The 25,361-nt window shown below is 36.9% G+C and overlaps 1 protein-coding gene across 2 annotated transcripts in view; it reads left to right on the top strand.

The window, feature by feature from the left end:
• Positions 1-25,361, top strand: part of STXBP5L (syntaxin binding protein 5L) — a 209,107-nt gene that overhangs the window by 145,827 nt on the left and 37,919 nt on the right. Inside the window, exons 16-20 of one of the 2 annotated variants that reach the window (XM_075716206.1) lie at positions 919-1,091; positions 4,483-4,608; positions 9,472-9,623; positions 11,292-11,363; positions 18,274-18,339. In XM_075716206.1, coding sequence (XP_075572321.1) covers positions 919-1,091; positions 4,483-4,608; positions 9,472-9,623; positions 11,292-11,363; positions 18,274-18,339 — 589 coding nt within the window. The remainder of the gene's footprint in view (positions 1-918; positions 1,092-4,482; positions 4,609-9,471; positions 9,624-11,291; positions 11,364-18,273; positions 18,340-25,361) is intronic. The other variant, XM_075716216.1, reaches the window with a different exon arrangement.

Raw genomic sequence — 25,361 nt, 5'->3', positions numbered from 1 at the left:
TTTTCAGGCTGTACCTTGGTTTTTATTTTGTTCAAAATAGGGATCTCCTTGGACAACTCATGAGGTAGAAAGACTTGCCCAATATTTAATGTGATTCTTTGAGATGATTACTTATATAGATTTGAGCTCCCTGTCTAGTTTCCCCTGCGTTTTGGAGTCCTTCAGCTAAGGTTTCCTGAATTAGTGGAAAGAATTAAAGGGTGTTTGGGCCTGGTTGGTCTCCTTTTCCCTATCTGGAGAGCCCTGAAGGGAAGCAAAAGGTAACTGGTTTGAACTTTGCTTTCTAGAATCTGCCAAACTCATGTTCAGTCTAAAGAATACAGAACTCTGTGCTGTTATCTCTGATTTCCTGACCCCCACCTATGGCCAAATGAAGTTTGTTCATCAGTACTACCCATACTGTCAGGCTTCTGCATACTGGCTAAAACCTGTCTTGTAGAGATTCCGTTGTGCTAGCAGTAAGGAGGCAGAGTTGATGATCATTCTTTTAATGAATGTGCTTAAGAAAAAGATAACAGACAACAGGCAGAAAATTTTCATGACATTTATCCTGAATGATGCCTTCTTATGTGGAAATATTATTTATTTGGGGGTGAGTGATTAACTTCTCTTTTCATAATAAATGCTGGTAAGTTGTATTCTTGCCTTTCACTTAGAATAAAAGGGTTGAATCAAAGTCAGCACTGGAAGAATATACCTATGTATTTCTCCATCAGCATAGGATAGACGACTGGTTCCTATCTGATGTTGCTGTTAGGCTGTATAAATAACAAATTATGGTATTCTTTGCCTGCAAATGATAATGATAACTGTGGGGCTTTATTTTTTAAAAAAGGCTTACTGATATTTGACAGTAACAGAACTTTCAGCAGTTTTCCTTATTACATTATAACTTAGCTTTTTATTTATTTATTTAAGTCATTAGAGGTGCGACTTCAGTATGAAGTAGAAGATATCATTACTCCTGAACCGGAAATAATTCCTCCATTTCCAGATGCCTCCTCCCAACTTCCTTCTTTAAAGAGCCTTTCAGGCAGTACCAACACTGTAGCATGTGAAGGAACGATGAAGGATAGTATCCCATGTCTTAGGTAAGTCTATGCCATTGTTCAAAGATTTATCTTTCTAAAAAGCATTCCTATCTGTTGTATTCACAATCAGTTAACTATCAGGAAAAAGAGGTTAATCTTTTTAATCTTCTTAATGTATGCAACACAAAATGAGAAGAAACCAGAATATGGAAGAAACAAAAGAATTAAGGCAAAATAATTAACAAGTGGTTTTAAAAGGATATAAGTAAGTATGGAGAAGATAAATGGTTACAGTAAAGGTTTGACTGTAATTTTCCAGTATGATCTAGGAGTAATCTTCATCTCAAACCCACAGTTTTGAGTGGAATACAAGCACAACAGAATAAATTAAGGAATTTCTGAGGAACTTTTTTTCTTGTTTGAGTTCACAAAGAGACTTCCATAGAGCAGACATGTGCAAATTTGATTAACTGATTAATTAGTATAACACTAAAATCTTTCTTTGTGAAAGAAGTGTATGCATTTTATGGTGTGTAAGGGATGGAAACTGTGTTTATACTCATTAAACAATCTCTAAAATATACAATTTTGAAACAGTTGCACTGTGTGGAAGTGTATATATGTTTAATCTTTCGAAAGAAGCAAATTGTTGTATGCTAGAGTACACATTGCCACTGTTTGGAGTCGATTAATATGTTCTTACTAGTAAGGCAGATAAATTATGGGTTTGAGTAGTTTCAAAACAGAATTCCATACAAAACTCCCTAAACTGTAATTTCCCAGCAACGATAATGCCCTGCTGATAACAATTGCTCTCATTTTAGTGAATTCATTATTATTTCTGTCTAATTATTATTAAATATTTTAAATGTCTCAATTATTTCAAAAGCAGTTTAAATGAACATTGCCTGACTTTGCAGATACTTTGGGCTGTTGAGCTCCTGAAAATAGCATTAGCATTTAAAAGCAGTATCATTACATTGTTCTTGAAAAATTAACAGTATTTTTTGGCATCCTGTTCATTTGTCCACCTCATTCAGTCAGGCAGTTGAACCTCAGACCTCAGTTAGTCATTAATATAAACCACGAAGATCAATAGCAGAGGCACAGAGAAGTTATTTTAAAAATCCCAATGTGAAATCTATTTATGCTATTGAAATCAGCAAGAATGCAATCAATTATTTCAGTGGCTAAGATTTTCCCTTAAAGGATTCTTATTTGATTTGGTCTGGGGAGGAGAGGAATTGTTGATCTTGGGGGCAGAAAAGCTGTAATGAACCAGTAGAGGTTCTGCTGGTTAGTTTTTAGGAGTTCGCTTAACTCCATATAATCTCACATTGGCCCAGGTGGCCAAGAAGGCCAACAGCATCCTGGCTTGTATCAGGAATGCTGTGGCCAGCAGGAGCAGGGAGGTGATTGTCCCCCTGTACTCGGCGCTGGTGAGGCCGCACCTGGAATACTGTGTCCAGTTTTGGGCCCCTCACTACAAGAAAGACATTGAGGTGCTGGAGCGTGTTCAGAGGCGGGCAACGAAGCTGGTGAAGGGTCTGGAGAACAAGTCTTATGAGGAGCGGCTGAGGGAACTGGGGTTGTTTAGCCTGGAAAAGAGGAGGCTGAGGGGAGACCTTATCGCTCTCTACAACTACCTGAAAGGAGGTTGTAGTGAGGTGGGTGTTGGTCTCTTCTCCCAAGTAGCTAGCAATAAGACAAGAGGAAATGGGCTTAAGCTGCGCCAGGGGAGGTTTAGACTGGAAATTAGGAAAAATTTCTTTACGGAAAGGGTGGTCAGGCATTGGAACAGGCTGCCCAGAGAGGTAGTGGAGTCACCATCCCTGGAGGCGTTTAAAAAATGGGTAGATGTGGCACTTCGGGATATGGTTTAGTCTGGTCTACCCTTGATTAGTCTAGAGTGGGCTTGGTAGTGTAGGTTAATGGTTGGACTGGATGATCTTAAAGGTCTTTTCCAACCTAGATGATTCTATGATTCTGTGATTCTATGATTAAGCTGGCCAACTGATTTTTGTCCCATTTTACACAAAGTAAATGTAAACTTTGACAGAGAAGTGATTTTTCAAAGTCAAAGTAATTCTACTACTAGAACTGCTGGCATACTCCCTCCTACATTTATATAAAAGTATACTGTGTATGCTCTCATCCTTTTCAATAGGGAAATGCATATAAATATCCACACTTTTCTCCCGAACTGTAACCAGGTCCACATTCCTTTTCTGTCAAAAAACTTCTGTTCTAAGTAGAATTGTGATGATAAGATGAAAGTAGTGCTGGAAATGCAGAAAACCCAGTGCAGACCTGGATGATGCTGTTAATTTTATATGCAAGTCATTCAGGTGGGCAGCAGTACAGGATCTAAGATACAGTGATAATAACATAAAGCTGCAGCCACCTCCATATGGAGGGTGAGTGCACAACTTGAACTATATTGATAATCCACATAAAATTTTATATACAGACTAGCTTTTAATCTTGGCTTCATTGTGTTTACTTTCATATCTGCTTCTCAACCTTGTTACAGCAAATGGGTGGCACTCCATACTACATACTACATACTACTACTAATTTTTGCTAGTCAGAAGTCAGAATGACTGAATGTGTTTGTGTCTGTGAACAGGTACTAGAAAGCAAGTGACTGAAGGGGGTGCAGTGATGAAAACTTGGCATTTTTCTGAAATCAAAAGGAATTGTTACCAAGAGAGGCAAGCAGCAGTGTGGAATAAATATTGTTCTTGCTTATTTCAGAAGATTTTATAATCAAATATGCATCTATAATTACATAAGAAACTGATGTATTTGGTATTAGCCAGATAAATATTTTTTATGTAAATACTGTCACCAAAAAGCTGTACCTAGGATGTAAATCTTTGTTCCCAGACTTTTAGTTATCATCCCAAAATTAGGTCAATCAAGGGTTTTGACAGTAGCTCCACCTGGGTCCAAAATGAGAAAGAACTGTGATTATCTCATGAAGAAAACTAAAACCCAAAACTTGGCAACAACCAAATTCAGTGTAGCATAACAAGAGCATGTCAAGGAAATCACTGAAATATCTACATTCCTTCTGCTCATACTCCTTCAGTGTGTTTAGGCTTATAGTATAAACACTTCAAAAAAAGCAATCCAAAACAAGGTGAAGAACTAAATATCAACATTACTGTTCAAGCAAGATGGTTAGTGAAACCAGGGAAATGGCTTAAACACACTTAAAGAGGAATGTGTCACAGGAACATGTGAATGACAAACTGCATATCCCTGTTCTGATTGGAATGCCTAGTCTCAATGTATGGGTACATGCACAGTATGCTGCAAGTGCTGGTACTGCTCTAGACTTATTAAGGGATTGTGCTTCACTAGTATTCTCTCAAGAGAAGCAGTTGTTATTCATGGCCCAGTCTGTTTGTTTGTTTGTTTGTTCTTACTTTGTACCTCTTTGTAGTGTTAAGACTCGACCTGTGCGAATGCCTCCTGGATACCAAGCAGATCTTGTTATTCAGTTGGTGTGGGTGGATGGTGAGCCTCCACAACAGATTACCAGTCTTGCTGTAAACTCTGCGTATGGACTGTAAGTAATTCAAAATTAAGGTTGCATTGATTTATTGTTTACTGCACTAAATCATGTATTTTCCAATTATACTTTGAAGTTTCCCGCAGACAATTAAAGTCAGAGTAAAAATAATCAAAAGGTGCTACAACCCAGATCCTTGGGGAAAAATTATTTGAACTCACATAAAGATTGTAATATGAGATGTTAAACTGCCATCCTTGCCCATATTTTTACTATTCCTATTTAAAAGACTGAATCGTTCCACATGATTCTGTCCATCCTTTCAAATAAAATCTAATTACCTTTCAAATCTGTAATTTTTAAAGTTATTTTGAAAGGATCACCAAGGTGAAATACATTTCATAGGAAATGGTGATGTGATTAAGTGTTAAATGTCATTTATCATGACATCATATCTTAGTTGGAAATTGTCTTCTGAGAACAGCATTTTTATTTCTGTGCTAATCTCTCTCGCAAGAGAACCAGTGACCTGAAATTGAAAATTGAATAAGGAATGTTAAAATGCTAAATTCCGTATGGAAATGCAAGTGAGCATATCTGTGTGTATTCTTCCCCTCAGGTTCAATTTATTTGCCAATTTTTAATGTTTTCTCTCACTGAGAGTCACCCAGATACATTAAAATGGTTTTCCCTGTAGAAGGTGTTACTCCAATAAAAACCGTAGGCTGCAATGAGTGTTAAGTGTCTGACTCCTGCTGATTATCAGTAAGTCACTTGACTCTCTTCAGAGACTCAAGAAATTTTTTGCAGAGCCTTTATATTTGTGCAAAAATATTGTCATTTGGGGGCTGTTTTGTCAAGTCTTTGGCCTGAATTTCCAGACAGTTTCCTATTTGTGAATTCTAGAAGTTTCTTTTGGTTTACCATACCTAGATGCATTTGTCACTTGTGCAAATTGTTGGGTTTTGCCTAATTTGCTCCCTTGCTGGTCTCAGGCCTCAAGGCAGCATTTGACTTCAGGAATAATCACACCATTTTCTCACTTGTAAACTACTCTGACAGGCTGCAGTTCTCCTAGTACTCACAGTGTTTTCCTAAACATACCCGATTCAATCAAATGCTTTAAATTGTTTCCTTTGCTAGGAGCAGTAATAGTTTACAGGACAGCCTCCTTTAAAACAGCATGCACTAAGTACATCAGTGTTTCAGAAATAAATGCATGTATCAATAAAACAGCCTAATAACCTAAATTTAACTTTCCTACGAAAGCTACCCAAGAAAGGCCTATTTCTTTAAATTTCTTCTGCAGAGTCTCTTCTCTCGCCATCTCTCTTGTCTCTCTCAACTTTTTCCTTGGGCCTATGACAAGGCACAATCCTATCTTTTATCAGAATTTTTGTTTAATACTTTAGTTTTCTCCTGTTATCTAGCCTCACAATGTGGAAAAACTGTGCCATTTCAGCATAAAGCTGGAGGATATGTCATCTTTGCCATGGTAGTTGTAGGGTTATTTGGGTCATCTTTTGCCTAAATTTTTTTCCTATAATAATCAGTTTAACAAGGAGGAAGACATAGGATAGTAAGTGTGTTCTGGAGTGTCTACTTCCAGTATTCTTTTAATTACTTTGATTTCTGTAACTGTATATTACAAATAATAGGAACTTAGTGTCCCTGATATTACTGCAGCCATGAAACAGGACTAAAGTAAGATATAGAAAAAACTTTATCCCCAGCAAATATAAAAGACTTCAGACACTGTGAAATTGTATTTAATGTATTTTGTTTACTTTTAAGAGTACCAAGCTACAAATTAGAAGTATTAACACCTGTTTTATTTCTGTTTAAATGAATCATCAAAAAACTTCTTTATGTTATGAAGGCAGAAAAGAAAAATTTATAAAATGCTTCAATTACAACTGAAGATCTACAAGGTTAAATACAAATGATAAATCTGTTTTAAAGTATGTTCTGTTGGACTGAAAGCAGTCTCTGAAAATTTATTATCAGATCATGTGATAAAAATTTTCAGCCAATCTACATATTAATTGTCAAGAAATGTCTGATGAGGATTTTATGACATTCTAGGAAAGTTACCCACAGAATAGAACTTCTCCTAGCAACTACTTCTGTTCATCACTCAAAATTGAGAAATTCATTGTGCTTATTTTGTATTTGGTTTTATAAAGGCTTGGATACTAGCAATTTATCTTAAACCTTGTTAATAGTAATGTCTGTCTAGATTTTCTTATCATTCCTCAGAAGTGTTATAATATTAATGAGCAATTTCTGATTTTTCTTGGTAAAGTAAATTTTAGGTATAAGAAATATTATATCCATGCTTGTGCATGAACTTAGAGAAGTTCAGAAAAATGTAGACCATGAAGTGATGATGCATTTTGTGGATTTGCTGACCTCAGAGTGAATGATCACTAGCTCTTCTTGTAACTCATGTTTTCCAAAATTAATAAATCTCAGGTTAATCATTTTCAAAATCCAGATGGCTATAATTTTTGTTGCCTAAAGTATTAACAGATGAGATTGACACTCGTCATTTTTATTCCTTTATTTTGCTTTGCCTAGAACACAGGGACTTATGAACACAGGAATTGCTGTCACACTTTACACTAGTAATCTTTTTTACTTCAATATCCTTTCTCTGACAATGCCTGTTAACATATGCTTTAAAGCAAAATACAAGAATGAAAAAAACAAATAGCAAAATATTTTTTTACTATTCTTTATCAGCCAATTTGTGTCAAGAAACATGAAGGCATATAAAACACTGCACAGAATGGTCTTCTGGCAAATGTGACAGATAGAGTTCCTTTTTATCCCAGGGAATCTCTCTAAAAATTATTTTGTTCTTCTATTAAGCAAAACAGGCTAAAGTAATTTCTGAAATAGATATTACTCTACATCATAAAACATGTAGTTTATTCCTCAGTGTACCTTATGGTCTTTCCACATAAGCACAAAATATTGCCAAATAAAAGTGTATTTGTACGCACTTTAAGCTGGCATGTATCAGTAGCTGCCTAAGCTATAATCAGTGAAGAGCCAGTGGGGAAAAAACACTATATTCATAGTATCTCCATAGATGCTGTACTAAAGTCAGTGTTAAGTCGAGTAGAAAACATGGTGTAGTAACAACCAGTAGCATTTGAGAGCTACCAGAGCCACTGCTGTAGATGGTGCCTTGATTTGCCAGTTTGACAAATAAGAAAACCTTACCTCATTTTCAACCTTTACCTTTTCTATTCGCTATATGGAACCCTCTTTTTTATAATGGAAGCAGAAAAAGAAAAGATACAACAAAGGAAAATGTTCTATCTACCCTGCTTCCCCTTCCTCCATCTTCTTACTTCTCTCTCCATCTCCTTAATTCTCTCTTTCCCTGTTGTTTTTCCACACACAAATTCATGTATCTCCTTTAAGATATTAAGATATTTTGGAGCTATATTAAGAAGAGTCAGGTGGTGAGTGCGTAGCTCACTTTTACTGTGAACTGAGTACTTAAATATCTTGCAGGGCTTTGAACTGACCACCTTAGTCACTTTTTACATAAAATGACAGAACTTGATTGCAAATGATTCCTAATCTGATTCAGCATGATTTGGGATTTTGAGTTTCTTTGTGGCTGTAGCTGTAATCCTTTCAATCTGGAAGTTAAAATTGCAGTCTGATAGAAAAGGAGAGAATTCTGGAGAATAATCATCAATATATAATATTCCTGCTTAAATGAAGTCTCCAACAATGCAGTGCAAGAGTTTGGCATATGGATCCTGTGGATAGTAATATGCTCTGTGAATTTATTTTGCTATTAAATCTTAAATAGGTTTAATGCTTTAGTGAGATTTTATCTGCTGAGATATATGGGTTTCCATATCATAGAATCATAGAATGCTTTGGGTTGGAAGGGACCTTTAGAGGTCATCTAGCCCAACCCCCCTGTAACCATATACTATGGTTAACTTCAGACTTTCTCCCAGGTCCTACATATAGACATGTTTAGTGTCTTTTTGTTTTCTTCTTTTTCTTAGATAGACGTATTGTCTAATTCCCCACCCTCAACCTCCACCCTTTCCAAGTTGGGGGAAAAGCATGAACAGAAAGCCTTTTCATGGGAGAGGAGAAAGTGCTGCTGGTCCAATACAACTCCTTCCCTCTTTCTGAGACTGGTGTCAGAAGGGAATCAGTAGTAGCAATAGAGCAGAATCAGGGCAGAATGCTTCTAAAGGGAGTTTCTAGGCAGCAAAACAAATAAATTGTTCCATGTCTTTTTCCTTATAAAAGACTGCAGTCCAGATCTTAGGCAATCTCACACCAGTTGAGAGATCTTGCCCATGTTTCACAGCACCATCAAAATGTCAGTTATGGAAGCATTTCAGAGGGGGAGAAACTGATTCAGCAGGAATCTATAACATAGCCAAGCTGACAGACTTGGAAAGAAATTTTATACCTACCATTCAGATTTGGGTATCTCCACAATACAGCTTGATATATTTCATTCATCATTTATATTTAGATTTTTTTTAAAATGTAAATTTATTTGTATTTATATTTTAATTTATATTTGTAATATATATATATATGTATAACCACTTGTTAAGATCTGTGTCCAGATTTGTAGTCTTAATTTACACCAGTATTACTAGAATTCTTTATAGACGTTACTGCAACATGTTTGGCATAGAAAGTTAATTAAAGTGGGCAGTCTGCTTTCTGGAATGCCAATTACTGTGTTTCAGGACACAATTTTATAAATTCAGGATTACAAATCTAAAAGAATTATAAAAAGTAAGTTTGGAGTAGTTTCTGAAGAAAATGTTTATGCAGAATTCATAACAATAAATAATAATTCTTGTTTGCACCACTTGACTACATATTACTAATACCTTCAAGGAATATTTCTTTTCTCAGAGTGGCATTTGGAAACTGCAATGGTTTGGCCGTTGTGGACTTTATGCAGAAGACAGTACTGCTGAGCATGGGAACCCTTGACCTATATGGATCAAGTGATCCCTACCAGCGTCAACCCCGTTCGCCTCGCAAAAGCAAGCAGTTTGCTGCAGGTAGGAAATAAATTATTGTGGTTATGAGCCTGACATGTTCTTTGGTTTTTTTGCCTGTGGCTTTTTATAGTGCTTTTGAAATGCATGACTATTTGCCGGCCAATGGAATTTCTATAACTAGACACAAGAAACCTGACATGTTTTAGGTACTGACACTTCCTCAGAAACAAAATGTTTTATGAAGTTTATTCTTTCGGGATGGAGGTCAGCAAGTAATTCGCTTAGCTGAGTCTCTAAAAAAATTATAATGAGCAGAGCAGTAAATTGTTTCTCTGGCCGTCACTTGAAGTGTAGTCTGTATGCTATTTTCTCTGTAGTTTCAATAAGTTCATACCAATAGGTAAGACTTCAATTTAAACTTAATTGTATCTTCTGCCAAGTGCTATTCATTGGTATTTGAATAGGCAGTTGTGTTTGGAGAAATGTTACACCTGGGAGATATGTTATGTAGGTAGCACAAGTAGCTCAAATTAGCCACTTTGTTAGTGAATTGAAACTCTTGATATAAACTTAGTAAATCCAGCTGTACCCCATTTTAAAATTTGATGCCGAGAGGATGACATTTGTAAGTCATAGCTATTATTATGCATTGTGTGTTAGAAATATTAGTCCATCAATGCAGCTAAATTTTACTATACGTTTTTGGTTATCTAAAAAATTTACTTGTATGAGAAAAAAGTCAGATTTTCTGTTTCAAGTCTTTTTGCTCTACATATTCCATAGTAACATACCCGAGTCAGACACAATTATGAAGTGTGTTTTACATAGCTGTGAAGTGTTAGAATTAGATTTAAAAATCTGTTTGGAAATGCTGAGTTTTAAATTTTAACCATAAGACTATAAAAGCAGCAGAGTATAGTGGGTGTATGACATCAGCATTTTCATCAGCAGACCCTGCACTAAATCATCAGATCCTATTTCTCCATAGAGTCAATGGAAACTTATTTTTAATCGAGAATAAGTTTGCACTCCAAACAGAAAGTAAAATTTAGAGAATAAAATGTAAGTCTTCAGGCCTATTTCCATTCCTGAAAGACCATTTATCTCACTTTCTAGGCATTTAGTCATGGCAAGCTTAGTTCTCGTCTGTGCCAAGTGTTAAAGATGTAAATTTGGCACAGCTGAGGAGAGAAGAGACAAGCAGCTTTAAGCTACCTTCAGCTTTTCTGTCTGGTTCAGCCAGCCTCACAGCAGCTCTGAAAGTACTTTGAGCAGCTAGCCACAAGCAACATGCTGCAGAGCCCTGTACAAAAGGTGGAGGGCAGCTGATGTAGAAATAGCTATTATCAGCACTGTACCACATAGGATCTCTCTGTGTTGGTGACAGTCTTCACCAGTCCTTTAAGGCAATGTTCCTGCTTGCAGTGTAGCTAGAGTGGAGCCCACTGGGGATAAGTGACTGATAAGAAGGAATACATGCTTCTAGATTGCTCATAAAAACTATGCATCTAAAAAAGCCTCAGCTGCTTTCTCACCATCCATCCCACATCCTTTACTTTTTTTATTTTTCTTGTTATATCTCCCAATTGGAAGGTAAGCATCTGCTGAAATTTCTTCACCTTGGCTGTTCTAGATGCTGGTTATGATATCACTTCCTTTCACTTTAGACTGTTTTTTCTCTCTTTCCTCTGCCTGCTGCTGATGCTGGTGTACTGGCATGTTCCAAAGACAACTTTTGCATGCGTGGCCTGTCTAACTTTTATCCAGATTTAACGAAACGGATCCGTACTTCCTATCAGAGTAAGTTCTATAAAGGTTAGGCAAATAGCTTGATCATGATTGGACTATGCCTGATGTAAACCCATGTGTTTGTGCTTTGTAATGTGTTTTTTTTAAACACATTCAGCATGCATGCAAACTTATTACATTTTGTGATGTCAACCATGCTTAATTTTGACAATTATCTTTATTATACAGATATTTCAGATCTGTTTTCTTCTTCCAAAACAGTCAATGAGAAAACCTCAGTGACTTTTATGGGGCAGATTGGGCCCCATAATGATTTTTCAACAAGGTTGCGTTCTTGATGACAGTATCTTTCTTTGGTTTTATATTCATTTCAGTGTACATCTACTTATATGAAGCATTTCTTGTTTCGCAATGGCACTGCCTGGTTGTAGTTATTAATTAATTCTTCCCTGTTTTCAGAAGAGCAATGTGGCTTAAATGAGTACAGATTGGATTGGGTGCTGTGAAATTTAAAATTTTAATCTTGGTTTGGTACTTGAATATTTGGCTTTGGGGAAACCATCCCATGCCTCTGATCTTTAATGGGGAACGTGAAGTGGGTATAAAAATACATGCATCAAAGAGAGCTATGAAAATTAATGTTTTTAATATCTTTAAATTTTGAATTATAGTAATATGCAATTTAAATATTAGTATTCATCACTGCAGAGAGTGATGAACAAAGCTATAATTAATTTTGCAAAAAATGACTGTTCAACAGATGAGCTGTATGTATCTTAATTAACTGCAGTGCTGATATGTAATTAGGTCTCCAGGATGCCTCTTATTCATCTATTTAAAGTAGTTTTCACAGAGCAACTGGATAGGCAATTTTAGATTAAATAGTATAGGGAAGATGAAGGGGTGGCAGTTGTTTTATCATCTCGCATAAATACAGAGCTGTGTAGCTATTGAAATACATTTGTACACTTGCACAAGAAATTCTATTCAGTCTCTCTAGACTGATTACTCAACTGATTTCTATGATTTTATTTCATAGTGCTTCATAAAAGGTATCCTGTTTAGTTAAAAGACTAGTCCAGTTACAAATCTAGCAGTCCAAAAAAAAGGTTTGGTGTATAATGTCCTACACTTTATTAGTCTGGTCTTGCTAATTTCAAGTCTGTAACAGAGAACCTGAGGGATAGACAGCAATCAAAGGTTTGGGGGTTTTCCCCCACTAAAAAATTAATGAATTCTAAGACAAAAAATGACCAACACTTTCATTCAAAATGACAAATGCAGATCATGTAGTTTTTCATAGCTGAAAATGTATTATCTTGTTTCCATCTTCAACCCCCAAATCAGAAAAGTCTGCAAAATCTTTCTGTATACATCATAACTGAAGAGTATGAGTCTGACTCTTGTGCAAGATCATTAACAGCTTCATTTCTTTCCTCAAAAATTATTTGGTTATTGCTTTTGCCATTCAGTATTTATACAGGAGTATGTAAGGTATGATCTGAAAGATGGACCGGGCAGTAAGATAAAAAACAGGGCAAGAATGTGTCATAGACTGTAAAATATCTTGCTAAGTCATTCTCTAGTTATGCTTTGTTATATCTTATCTGCGATAAGAGTTTTAAGAGGGGTATTGAGAATGGATTTAGGATTTTGCTTACAAGTTTATCCCTTCTCGTAAGGGATGATGATGGGAAAAGAAAAATTATTTTTGGAAATTGTGCATTTGAAGTTGATATTATTAAGGCAAAAGAAGGAGTAATCATGTGATAACACTCAAAACTTTAGACCTAATGCTTATGTTATATAAATGAAAATGGAAGTTAATGAGAAGACATATCAGGAGTTGATTCAATTAAGTAATGAACCAGGAAGATAATTTCATGAGGATCAGTTTGAGAGAATAAGACTTGCAGGCATTGAAGCCAAAGAAGAGATTATCAATGAGCAAGGTACTTAGACTTTTGTTGGTCATTTTGGAGGTGATTTGCAGGAAGATGCAGCCTATTTTAGTATCCAGCCTGAATCTGAGAGTTAAAGTGTGATGTTCCAAGGGTGAAACTAATATCATGGATTAGAGTGTCAGAGAAGACAGCGGTGCTGTTAGCTGTGTTGAAGTAGCAAAGAGAAGACTTCAGCACAAAAAAAAATAGAGTTCATCTTGGCAATGTTAAGTTCATGTCTGGACACTTGTGAGTAAATTTTAGAAAGGCGGTATTACTACTCTAACTTGGACGGAAGGAATCCAAGTTAGAGATGTGTATTTATGAATCATTAGGGTAAAAAAAGATATTTATTGCCCTGTTTATAGGAGAGAATCTCCTCAAATACTGGGACAGAGAGATAACAGAAGTGTTGATGTTTCAGTCTGGGGTGCCTTGCAACTAAAGAGAGAAAGGGCAGCGGGGGGAATCAAACAAAGAAAAGAAGCAATATGTTGGAGAAGAGGTTTTCTAAAGGAAAGACAACAATGCCAAGGGCATCCGATATGCAAAGCACAGTGGTGGAATGAATAATTGTTCTGAATTTTAGCCAATAAATCTATAGAGAGCTTGAGAGTAATGTATACATGTGTAAGCTAGACTCAAAAACATCTAGAGTGGACTTAGAGCATTAAGACAGCACATTTTCTGGTTTGGGAGGTGAAATGAGAAGGGAGAAGCAAGATGGGAAGAAATTACAAGGAGAAATGTAATCAGTTCTAAGCATACATAATGATAGAGACTGAAACATAATTGTCCTATCAGGGGAGGTAATTTGAGGAAAATAAGAGGCCAAGATGAGGGTAAGTGCAGAGCTTGAGGTAGCTTTCTGGTGTTGATGTCCTGTTCCATTTGTTATAACATCTGCTGGCAGCCACCTTCCTTTGTAGCAAGAATATGTGCCAAGCCAAATAAAATAAACTCTCTCTGCAGTAGTGCAGAACTATGTTGTTGGCTGTTTGGTTTTCTTTTTTTTTTTTTTTTTCCTTCAGTTGGTTTCAAGTTGTACATGTTATTACCTAGTGGTAGATAATGTATATTCAAATACTACAACAAGTACATTTACTGCATCCAGAGAAGAGACTGGTTGCAGCAGAATATAAAAATACCAACTTGCAAAAGCAATCTGCATCTCCTACTAGAAATTCATACCATCTATTGGTAAGACAAGAAAATAGTCTTTACAAAGCATCCAAAAAGTCATCATGTTCAAAGGATGTTGACCAACTGAAAAATAATTTTCCAAATGAAGACTTTTCAGTAAGAACTCCTTATTCCTCCTTTAGGCCAATCCCTTGAGAGACTGTGAGCAAAAGTAACCTTGGATTGACAGGAGGACCCAGAGAACTGTTTTATGAGTCATTACATATCAGTAGTTGACACTTTAAATCACGCCTGACAACACAGTAGAAGCTAATATAGATTGAGTTTTAAGTCGACAGCTATATTCTGAACTAACTGTCATTTCCAAAGAATGCATCGTATTTAAACATAAAGAAAATAGTATGGTAATTCAGTGTGAAGATTATGGATTAAGATAACACTGGGCTTACTTATTGGCTTGTGAGTATTTATGATAATTTATTTCTAATTCACATATTTATAAGCAAAGATGTGACGGCTTTGGGTGCTTTTCAGTAAATGATAAGTCTGAATCATTTAATCATAGTCACAGAAATTTAAAATTTCAAAAATAATTTTAAATTAAATTATGAGTTCATAAAAGTTGTTACTCCATACTAGACAGTACATTTTTTGATCCTTTAATAAGGAGGAAATGGGAATCACAGTAAACTTTGAAAAACATCCATGGGACATGTCTTTAAAAGTGCTTTAATGCCTTATGTGATATATTTACATCTTGCACTATTTTCACGTTTATAATTTGTTCAAATCAAAGCCAATTTCTTTAATATGTCAGTGGGTGCATCTTCTCACAGGTGGTTGTTTACATTGCCAATCTCAGTTATTTCCCTTTAGTTTTGCTGCTATGTTCTTCTTCCTCTACCTGGACTCAAAATTTGCTGGCGTGGGTTTTTTTGGCTAAAAATAGCTAAAATATCTCGGGACACAGATTTGGCCTACAGAACTTCAAAATGAAAAGTGAAAATGTTTTTGTAATCTAACTTCAGTAGCTGTTGTAGTCTCTCAGACATTCAAGGGAATCTTGAGTTGCATGGAAATACTTATACATGATAAATTATTGAAAAGATTTAGCTTGGTTTCCTTAAACAGGAAATGACAGTAGAAAATAAGCAGTAGTATAAAGAAAAGCTTGAGAGCTCTCTTTCTTATCTCAAAGGGAAACAAAAGACAAGATTTAATGGAATCAAAGGTAACACATAAAAATTGAGAAATGTATTTTTATTCCTTTCCGTGAATGATGATTGTGCAATTTATTGCCATATAATGTCTTTGGGATTTAGAATTTAGTAAGATTAAAAGAGACTTGGGATACATGGATGGGTAATGAGAAGAACTCATTATAATATTTCTAAGCAGGAAAGATTTACAGCAGGAGAAAATCTGCAAGTGGCAGTGCTTAAGCAAATCTAAGTGTCTGAGATTAAGACAATGCCCTTGTGCAGAGCACATAGTACTACTTATGCTTAAGTAGGGGACTTACAGCACTTTTTTTTTTTTTTTTTTTAAAGCGTCTGTTGGTGGTCATTGTTAGAGGTGATAGTGGCTTGACAACAAGTCTAGATTTGTAGAGAAGTTCACAGTGTTCGCCATTTTTAAATACCATAACATGAAATGTATCTTTTCTGTTGTAAGTTGTAAAACTGTTGCCAAACAGTTGTGGTATTCTCATGGTGGTTGCTCTTGGGTTTTCAGGACAGTGGTGTGATTTGGTGCATTTCCTACTTAAGTCAGTGGCACCATAATTTATATTGAGCTGTAATATTGTTTCTGTGAACTCACATAAAAAAAAAAAAAAAACCTTCTCTATTTAGAAGCAAAATCTGACCTGGCATTTGATGTTGTAACTATCACCAATAGTAACTCTACAAGGTTCAGAAGAATTTCATTAACCACATCATCATAACCATAGTGTTAAAATTTCAGTGTCTCCAATACTGCATTTGCAAAAGAAACAGTTTAATATTTCATTTTATTTATCCAAGGGCTCTGATGCTATGCAAATGTGCCAAACATGCTCCCACTGGACCTTGCAGACAGTTCTGCAGCAAAAATCAATTACGTCCCAAATCTCTAGGTACATACAGAAACCCCAGAGTCAGGCAGAAGTAAGATTTGCTGTAAGAAAGCTATACATAGAGAGGCTCCCTAAATGGTTGCAGTTCCTGAATTCTGTCATAATGTCAAAAGCGACTGGACTCACAGTTGATTGGAATATAAAATTCTCTCACAGATTCTAAGTTGAATCAAAAAAAGATTCAAGTACATTTCTCAACATAAAAAATCTTTGGTTTTCAACATTAGTATCTGGATTGTGATCTTTTGTTATTTGAAAGTCAGGCGCAAATATGTTATTACTACTGACTTAACAGGCCAAATCAATACTGCTGTTTTTCCAAAGTGCTCTCAAAGTTGTTCTACCACTCATGCAGCTTCATTAGTGGTAGGACCTTTTTATTCTGGTTGTTGGGGCTCTGGATTCTCCCCATTTCTCAGAGCAGTTTAAAATTACATTGTAATAAAAATTATCGGTACCTACATTAAGATCCCACTGTTTTTAATACAAAGAGAACAGTACTGGTGACCAAATGGTAGCAGAATTTTTTTTAGAACAAGAGTCTATTTGAATTTTAGAGATGAGGGTCTCTGAGCCTGAGGGTCCAGAAGCCATAAAAATTAAAACATGTCATGTTGCAGGAGGCATGGTGCCAGATTAAAGCATATTGAGAGGTCGTGATAGGATGTTTGACTTCCAGGATGCAACATATGTGGAATGTGTGCAAACACAGTATCAGTACAACGGTAATGCACATCTGAATGTGGGCTAATGTTCACTAGGCTCTATGACCTGAGTGCTGGGCTGTCTGCCAGTCCCAAATAGCCTATGGTATGAAGTGTCAGAGCCCTTTATAACAACTGTGAACCACTTGATATAGGGCACCGTGGGATACATACAAAGGGTACATTTGAATAGGTATGGTCATGCCCAGTTGACCTGCTCAACAGTTAGCTCATGGTAGAGGATAGCATGAGCTCAGACTTTTTCTCCCTAGCATGCCAAAAGACATACTTAAACTTGAACAGGCAACCTGTGCCAAAGATGGATCTTAGTTTGATCGCAGAAACAAGCCCAAGCTTAAGCAGCAGAAACTAAGATTACTTTACTTGTTGCTGTCTTCCATGGTAGACTGCTACAAATCAATTCCTCACAAATATTTATAAACAATATATAAAGTATCTTGTCCAAAATGTTATATTCAGACAGCATTATCATTGCCTCGGTGTCCTTTAAAATGGACCATCTTGTGTGAATTCATATAAAAGTTCCTAATATTACATTGTAGTGGTGATATTTTTGTATTCACTTTCTTCTTTCACCAGTACTGTCTTTTTTTTTTTGGTCGTCTTTTTTCCCTATTCTCCCCTTGTTTTAAGGTTTCCTCCCTGCATTCTGTAGCAGTTGAAAGCATAGAGTTGTTTCCACATCAGTCTGACAGGGATGAATGAGTTTGGTTCATATCACAGACATTTAAATTTTAAACTATATTTACTTGTTTTCTCTCGTTAGGTACAGTCACTCTTTGTCTACCCTGAGGCACTCAGAAAACAAATCTGAGTTAACAAGAGGTGTGATTTTTTTTTTTTTTTTTTTAAACTAGACCTAAACTTCTGCAGTGACAGCCTGATAACTGCAGTTATCTGAAATAGATATTTCCCTTGCATTACACACCATTCCTTTCTCCAAATTGATTTTAAAGTGCAGAATATCATCAACCAAGAAAGTTGAAGCATGCCCTGTTAGATTGTAACTTAACTTTCTAACTCCATTTTTTCAGGCCTGACTGAACTCAGTGACAGTCCAGTTTCCCTGGAGCTAGAGCGTTGCAAGTCTCCCACTTCAGGTAAAGGTGACTGGCTTCTCTTCCTGCAGTCTGTATAAGCCATTCATGTCATGCATCACTGTGTTTCATTAATCCCTAAGAAGTGAGGTGCATAGTTACAGTTCCAAGGTGAAGAAATTACTGGAGAAGTGCTTATTACATAGCACAACAAAATCCTAAGTCTGTTTACTTAAAGAAAAATTAAATGTACATAGTGCATCTTGAGGTGAAGAGTATGAAAACATTTGAATTAACACTGTGCAGGTATATTCCTATATCCTCCTATTGGAGGCTTGTTTCTCTGTTTTCTTAAAAGGCTTTCTGACTTCTTTTGTTTTTTCAGTAGGGAGGGCTTATAATTATATATATATGTAAGATATATATGCATATGTGCATGTAGAGAAATTATTTGAAAAACAGCAATATGGAGATGGTAAATTTTAACCATTAGTACCCACTGGTGCCTCAGTTATGTAATTTACAGTGGAATCATAACCTCAAATGAAAATACTCACTTATCAACCACTTTGACCCATCAGTGAAATCTTGGCCATTTAAAAATTTTTCCCATTTTACCCATAGTCCTTCAGAAGGTGGATTTCATCTTATTACTAGAGACTTTTTCTGCAAGTGCCTAGTCTGCATTGATCTCTTTAATGTGAGTTCACTGTGTTAAAGATCATTGCTTAGAGCTGTTTTCTAGTAGCTGACTTTTAAATCTGATGGAAAGAAAATAAGGAAGTGTAGCTATGATACATTCATTTTGCTTGTGGTATCCATATTACACTTCTTTTCATTGTAGTTTGTTAAGTACTGATAGATACTCCCCCCCCCCCCCCTTAGTTATGGTAACAAATTCCCACAAATATGCTATTCAAATCCTCTGTTATTATTTCACATATTTTACTTTACTGTAACAGGACACATGAATACTGAATGGAGGCCACTAATTAGTAATTTACAAAAAGCTGAAACTAATAAATGTGTTTCCCTGACACATCAAGAACTAAAACAAAATAGCTGTTTTGAAATATGTATTTCCTTGTACTATTTGCAACCCAAATTCTGTAGACATGGGAATATCAAAATGAAATAGGCTACAATAATATTGGTATAACACTAGGAGCTCAAACTCTTGAGCTGGCCCTCAGAAGCTCATGATATGGGCTTTATACTGAATTATCAAATGTTTTATTTTAATTAGACTACTTATTCTGTGGCTCACTGGGATTCATCTTTTCAATCTTCTCTCCAGAAACAAGCTACAAACTCTTTTTCTTTTTCCTGAAAACTAAGAGATCGGTGACTTGGTAAACATATGTACATATGCTTAGTTTTATAATGATGAGTGACTCCTATAGCATCTTATTTTTTCTGCAGTTAACTTCAATTTTTCTTTCTGCTATTGATAAAAAATATCTATTTTAGATAAATTCAACATAATTTGCTCCAAAAATTATTAAGCTTTTCTGTTTTGGAGATCATTCAGCAGGGAGAACATGGCATATTTATGAATGTTTCCTATTTTAGCCCTTCCATGTTGTTTTCCAAGCTATATTTGAACCTTTAAAATGTGAAATTGGGTGCAATTTTGTAGGCAGTAACTATTATTAGAATTAACTGCTTTTTAAAACAGAGGTTACTTTTACTGTGACTGATATTAGTTATTTTTTAAAAATTAATGCAAAATTAAAATAATTTTGCTTTGGCATACCTGCTCTAAAACTGGGCAAAATCCAGTCTAATCATCTGGAGTAACTGACCTCAAAATTGTGACCTCCAAGAACTTGGGAGCGGAACAACCTTGTACTTATGAGCACAGCATCACAGCTACATCAGCCTTTGCACTGGCTAATATTTCTTCCTCATAGAACACAACTGATTGATCTGCATAGTTACAGATTTGTCAGGAAGGATCCTTCTACTTCCAGTCTTGCCTTTGATCTGTTTAAAGTTTGTGGCACACAAGCTCCATAACAGAAGCATGCCGTGCTCTGTAGAGTCCCATTATATCTGTGTGTGTGTGTCCTGGTTTCAGCTGGGATAGAGTTAATTTTCTTCCTAGTAGCTGGTATAGTGCTGTGTTTTGGATTTAGTAGGAGAAGAATGTTGATAACACACTGATGTTTTAGTGGTGGCTAAGTAGAGTTTATACTGGTCAAGGACTTTTCAGCTTCCCATGCTCTGCCAGGTGCACAAGAAGATAGGAGGGGGCACAGCCAGGACAGCTGACCCAAACTGGCCAAAGGGCTATTCCATACCATATGGCGTCATGCTCAGGATATAAACTGGGGGGAGTTGGCTGGGGGGCAGCGATTGCTGCTCAGGGACTGGCTGGGCATCGGTTTAGTGGGTGGTGAGCAATTGCATTGTGCATCACTTGTTTTGTATGTACTTTTATCATTAGTGTTATTACTACTTTCTCTTCCTCTGCTGTCCTACTAAACTGGCTTTATCTCAACCCATGCGTTTTCCTTTTTTTTCTGATTCTCTCCCCCATCCCACTGGGGGCAGGGAGGGTGAGTGAGTGGCTGTGTAGTGCTTAGTTGCCAATTGGGATTAAACCACGAAGTTTGTAAAAATAGTGACCACATTCCTCTGCTGAAGATAGGCCAAGACTTCATCCTTCAGAAATTTAGCAGAAACAGAAAGAACGCTTGGCTGCTAAGTCAAGTGATTCAAGTTGCTGCCCAGCGAAGGTCCTACTGGGTATGACTACATCACCAGCTGCTGAGGTTGCAAAGACAGAAGGAACGGAATTTGGTTTGTTGCAATTCATTATGGTTTCCAGACCACATCAACATCAGTTCTTCACCTGGTAGTGAGTATGCACAATGCATACACGAAGTGCAAGCTGCTGGAGAACACTAATCTGCATGACAAACATTACACGCATGATGACATGCTGATGAGCAACTTCATCCTCAGTTCCATCAGAAGAGGAATGATTTGGGGAACAACTTTGATGTGCTCACATGCCTACTTTGAGACTCCAAGACAATGCCTAGGAAGAATCCCTCCAGCACACTAATGCAGACACAAGCAGTTTTACATCTAAGAGAGCCATTAGTAACTTAGATTTCAGTTCCAGCCAGGCCCATAAGGACACTGTTGTTAAAGGCTTCTTGGAGAACTTGAAAAATCTCTTGCCACCTCATCTCTTGGTCTGATCCTGAATATTGCTTAGCCTGCCTGAACCATCTCAGTTTCCCTGAAAAATGTATTTTGCCTGTAACATCCTGCTGCTTGTCAATGTTTCAACCTCTGGCTAAGCTTCTGCAGAGCCAGCCTAGGTCAACTCAGTAATTCAGCTTTGTTGTTTCTCTTCTCCCCTGCCCCAAACTGGAATTAGACATTGTGTTCTATCACTGATGTGAGTGTTGGAGCACTGAAGTAGAGACTCGGTGCTGAAGAATACTCCTTATTTTACATGCAGGGCTGGTTTCTAATTCAGTACAAACCCAACTTCTTCCATTAAGCAATATTTTGAATGTGTTTCACAAGACAATATTTGCAGGTGCTCCTCCTGTACTATTTACTAAAGCATGGCTTTGTAGACAATGGAATTGAAAAATCAGATTCCTGTTCTGAATGCTTTTCAGACTAGAATATGAAATTAAACCATTTTATGAAAATTTTTCTGAAATTCATAGTGCCACACAGGGGGTAGCAGCAAGTGAAGAAATACCAACCTTGCATTTTAAGAATGGTAGGGAGAGGAATAATATTCCTTAACCACTGGTATCTTATTTTAATTAAATTAGTATTTAAATACTGTAGTGATGTGTTTCCAATACTGTACAGGGAGACAAAAAGTTAATAAAGCCATTTGAAAGATTCTGTTTATTTGTGAATATCTGAGTAGTGGCAGTTTCCACTGTAAATAAAATTTATTCCAGATATAGGTGTATATATATGGAATAACGTTGGTAAAAATTTTGGAACAAAAAAACTTTACAAATAAAAACCCAAAACTTATCTCTATAAAGCATGTTTCATGAGAACAGTGATGCAGCATGGCTTGCCATATAATGGTATTTGATTGGCTTAAAAAAAATGTCAGATCCTATAAAGAAGAGTGGCAATCAGGATTTTTCAATACCATCAGAATATCTTCTTCTTACTCATGCATGCCATGTTCTTTCAATGGAGAAAGTCAAACTGCATTTTAATAGTTGTTTGTGATTTGGAGGTCAAAAGTTAGGGCTTTGTACTACATTCACTCTACAATGGCATGTAAGAGCTCAGTAGCTCCAAAACAAAATAAAAAACTCTGAGGCCTTCTAAGCATTCATGATGTAAATGGTGCTACATCCAATGCTGGAGTTAATTGCTATATAATGTATTACAGAACAGTACCCATTCCAGTAAAGTTTACCTTTATTTTTATCATCTCATTAGGACAACTTATTCAGGGGCTCCTAGGAATATAATATATATAATATACATAATTATATATGTCCCTTAGAGCTATAGCCATTTATATGCAGCTTCATATTGAAGCATGTAGTTGAGAATACACTGTGAGCACAATAAAATGCATCCTTGAGAGGTCATTTAACTTTGTTGTGTAAGATGCAATGGACAGTTTAGACTTCTTTCAAAGACCAGAAGGAAAGAATTTCATTGGAGAGTGATTTCTCAAATGTGTGTTCTAAAACGAAAGTGCATTTGTGTTTTTTCTTAAGAGATCAACTTCATATTGGGGGCTTGCATCCAAAATGCTTACCCTTGATTGGTTTAGAGTAGACTTGGTAGTGTGGGTTAATGGTTGGACTGGATGATCTTAAAGGTCTTTTCCAACCTAAACGATTCTATGATTCTATGATTCTATAATACTATAGAGATGTAAAGGTTTCCACATTTGATTCCCGTGAACTTTGGAACAGGTCCCTAATGGCAAGTTTACAAGTTTTTATACATACCGTGATTTCCAAGTGCTGCTATCCTGATTCATTCCACTGGTTAAATCTGCTGGGAGTAGGCCCGTGCCATGCCAAGCTCCCACCACTTTTCTACATGAAATGTCTTTAAATAGCTTTGTTTCAAGAAGAATATTATTAAATTTCTAATAGCTGCTCTTTTTTAACTCATGGGTAACTTGCAAAGTAGCTGAAGAGATTTGACTCAGTTTGAAAATTATATTCTCATGGAAAACAAGCAAGAAAGTAAATGTTTCAAAACATTTTGTGTATGTGTAAAACACAATGTAATTCATTTTGAAACTTGATTATTGAGAACACTGCCAGCATAACCATTTCTACTTATTTATATTAAATTTAAAAGAATGTTACTAGTCAGAAGGCAAATTAATCGTTAGAGAGAGGTTAGTTCCTGCACTGTGAATACAAGGTGCATTTTATCACTTTTTCCAGTATGTGAGGGGGTTTCTGATCGGGTGAATTTATGCTTGCTTGAGATCTTGAGAAGGGACATGTATGCAGGGATTAGCAAGGAACAAGGAGCAGTATGAGCTGGCAGAGAGGAGGAAATGGGGACCTGGGTTTGGGCCATGGTGTTTGGCTCAGGGGGAGCTGCAGGGGTAGCCCTCATGCAGCCCATGGTGCATGGCTCAGAGTTCAAGGGGGCCTGAGCTCAGCGACAGAGGCTGGCATCTCCTATGGACTAGGGAGACAGGAGCTAAGCAAGGGAGCGGGGCCAGGCACAGGTCCAGGGACAGGGGAGGATGTTGATCTGTGAGTCCAGGTCCGGATCAGCAGGGCTATGGCCAGGCACAGGAGAGGCAGCAATGCAGCAGGAGATGTAGCTCAGGGCAGAGCGAGAGTTAGGTTCAGCTTGAAAGTAGCTCCCACAGGAAAGTGCTGCCTGGGGCGCTGTGCCTGAGGCCACCAAAGGAAAAGGGCTGTCTCTACATTGGCTCTGAGCCCTAGTAGCCAAACCTATTGTGTACTTTGTCCAATTGGGTAGCTAAATATTAGGCTCTTAAATCCATGTTTTAGCAGTGGGGAACTGGGACTGATAATCCAATGTGTTATGCAGGCAGAAGCTCCCTAATAGAAAAAGAGTTGTATGAGGTCACCTTCATTTTGAATAATATTAAATTCTCTGACTACAGTCCTGCTGTAATAGCTGAGGGAAACACACCACCGAATGTCATAGCTGCGAGCACACGTTTGTTTGTTGGTTGCGCGTTGGAGTTATCATTGAAAGACTGATAGGAACCATATGGGTACGAGATAGGACATTGTCAGGTCAGGAGACCTGGGTGCTCAGCTTAGCCTAGCTGCCAGACGGTACCTGTTAACTCTGTCTGTGCCTCTTTCTCATCCCACAGTTGGATAACTTGACTGTTTACACATTACACTCTTTTGGGCAGAGGCTATCTTGCCTTGCACTGTGACATCACAATTTCTGCTGCCTGCCTCCAGCATGAATGCAAACAAATAATGGTAACAAACAACTCTGCTAGCCTCTTGAACCTTTATACTTTACTTCATTCTTAAATTAAACTGGTTTTCAAAAGCTCTTTCTCAGCAAGATAGGTTTACATGAATGATCCTCCTTTCTAATAAATGTAGAGATAGTAAAATGTACATGATTTAGGTACTAAAAATAGGTTACATAATAATATGCACATTCTGATCACTTTAATAGTAAAAGGTTAGTTTTACCCAAAAAAAAAAGTAATATGCACAGCTTTAATCACAGTAAAGCATGAAAGCAACTGGTCCTTCTTTTGTTTTTACCCTCAAAGATGTGGTCTATTGACAGTGGTCCGCGCTGTGTCCTAGCACAATCGCATCCTACACCAAAAATTTCCAAATTTGGTGGTGAAGATGGTGGTAGGAGTAACTCCTGGCTTCCTCAACTGCACTTCCTTCATTTCCTGATGTTGTGTGTCTCCTTTGTCCTTTAGCCTGCTACTCACCATGTCCTCTACTCTGTCCCTGTACCCATAAACTAACTAATCAACTGTATGCTCCTCTTCTTTCTGATCCTCAGTCCCTTTGGCATCCTGAGACTGTGTTAGATTGCAGCTTCACTATAGTATGCCTGGTTTGTCTGTGCACAGCTGTGGCAGC

The sequence above is a fragment of the Pelecanus crispus genome, chromosome 1 (assembly GCF_030463565.1).
Source record: "Pelecanus crispus isolate bPelCri1 chromosome 1, bPelCri1.pri, whole genome shotgun sequence".
NCBI classification, from domain to species: Eukaryota; Metazoa; Chordata; class Aves; order Pelecaniformes; family Pelecanidae; genus Pelecanus; species Pelecanus crispus.
The sequence above is the reverse complement of the archived record's forward strand: the minus strand, read 5'-3'. Positions and strand labels throughout refer to the sequence as shown.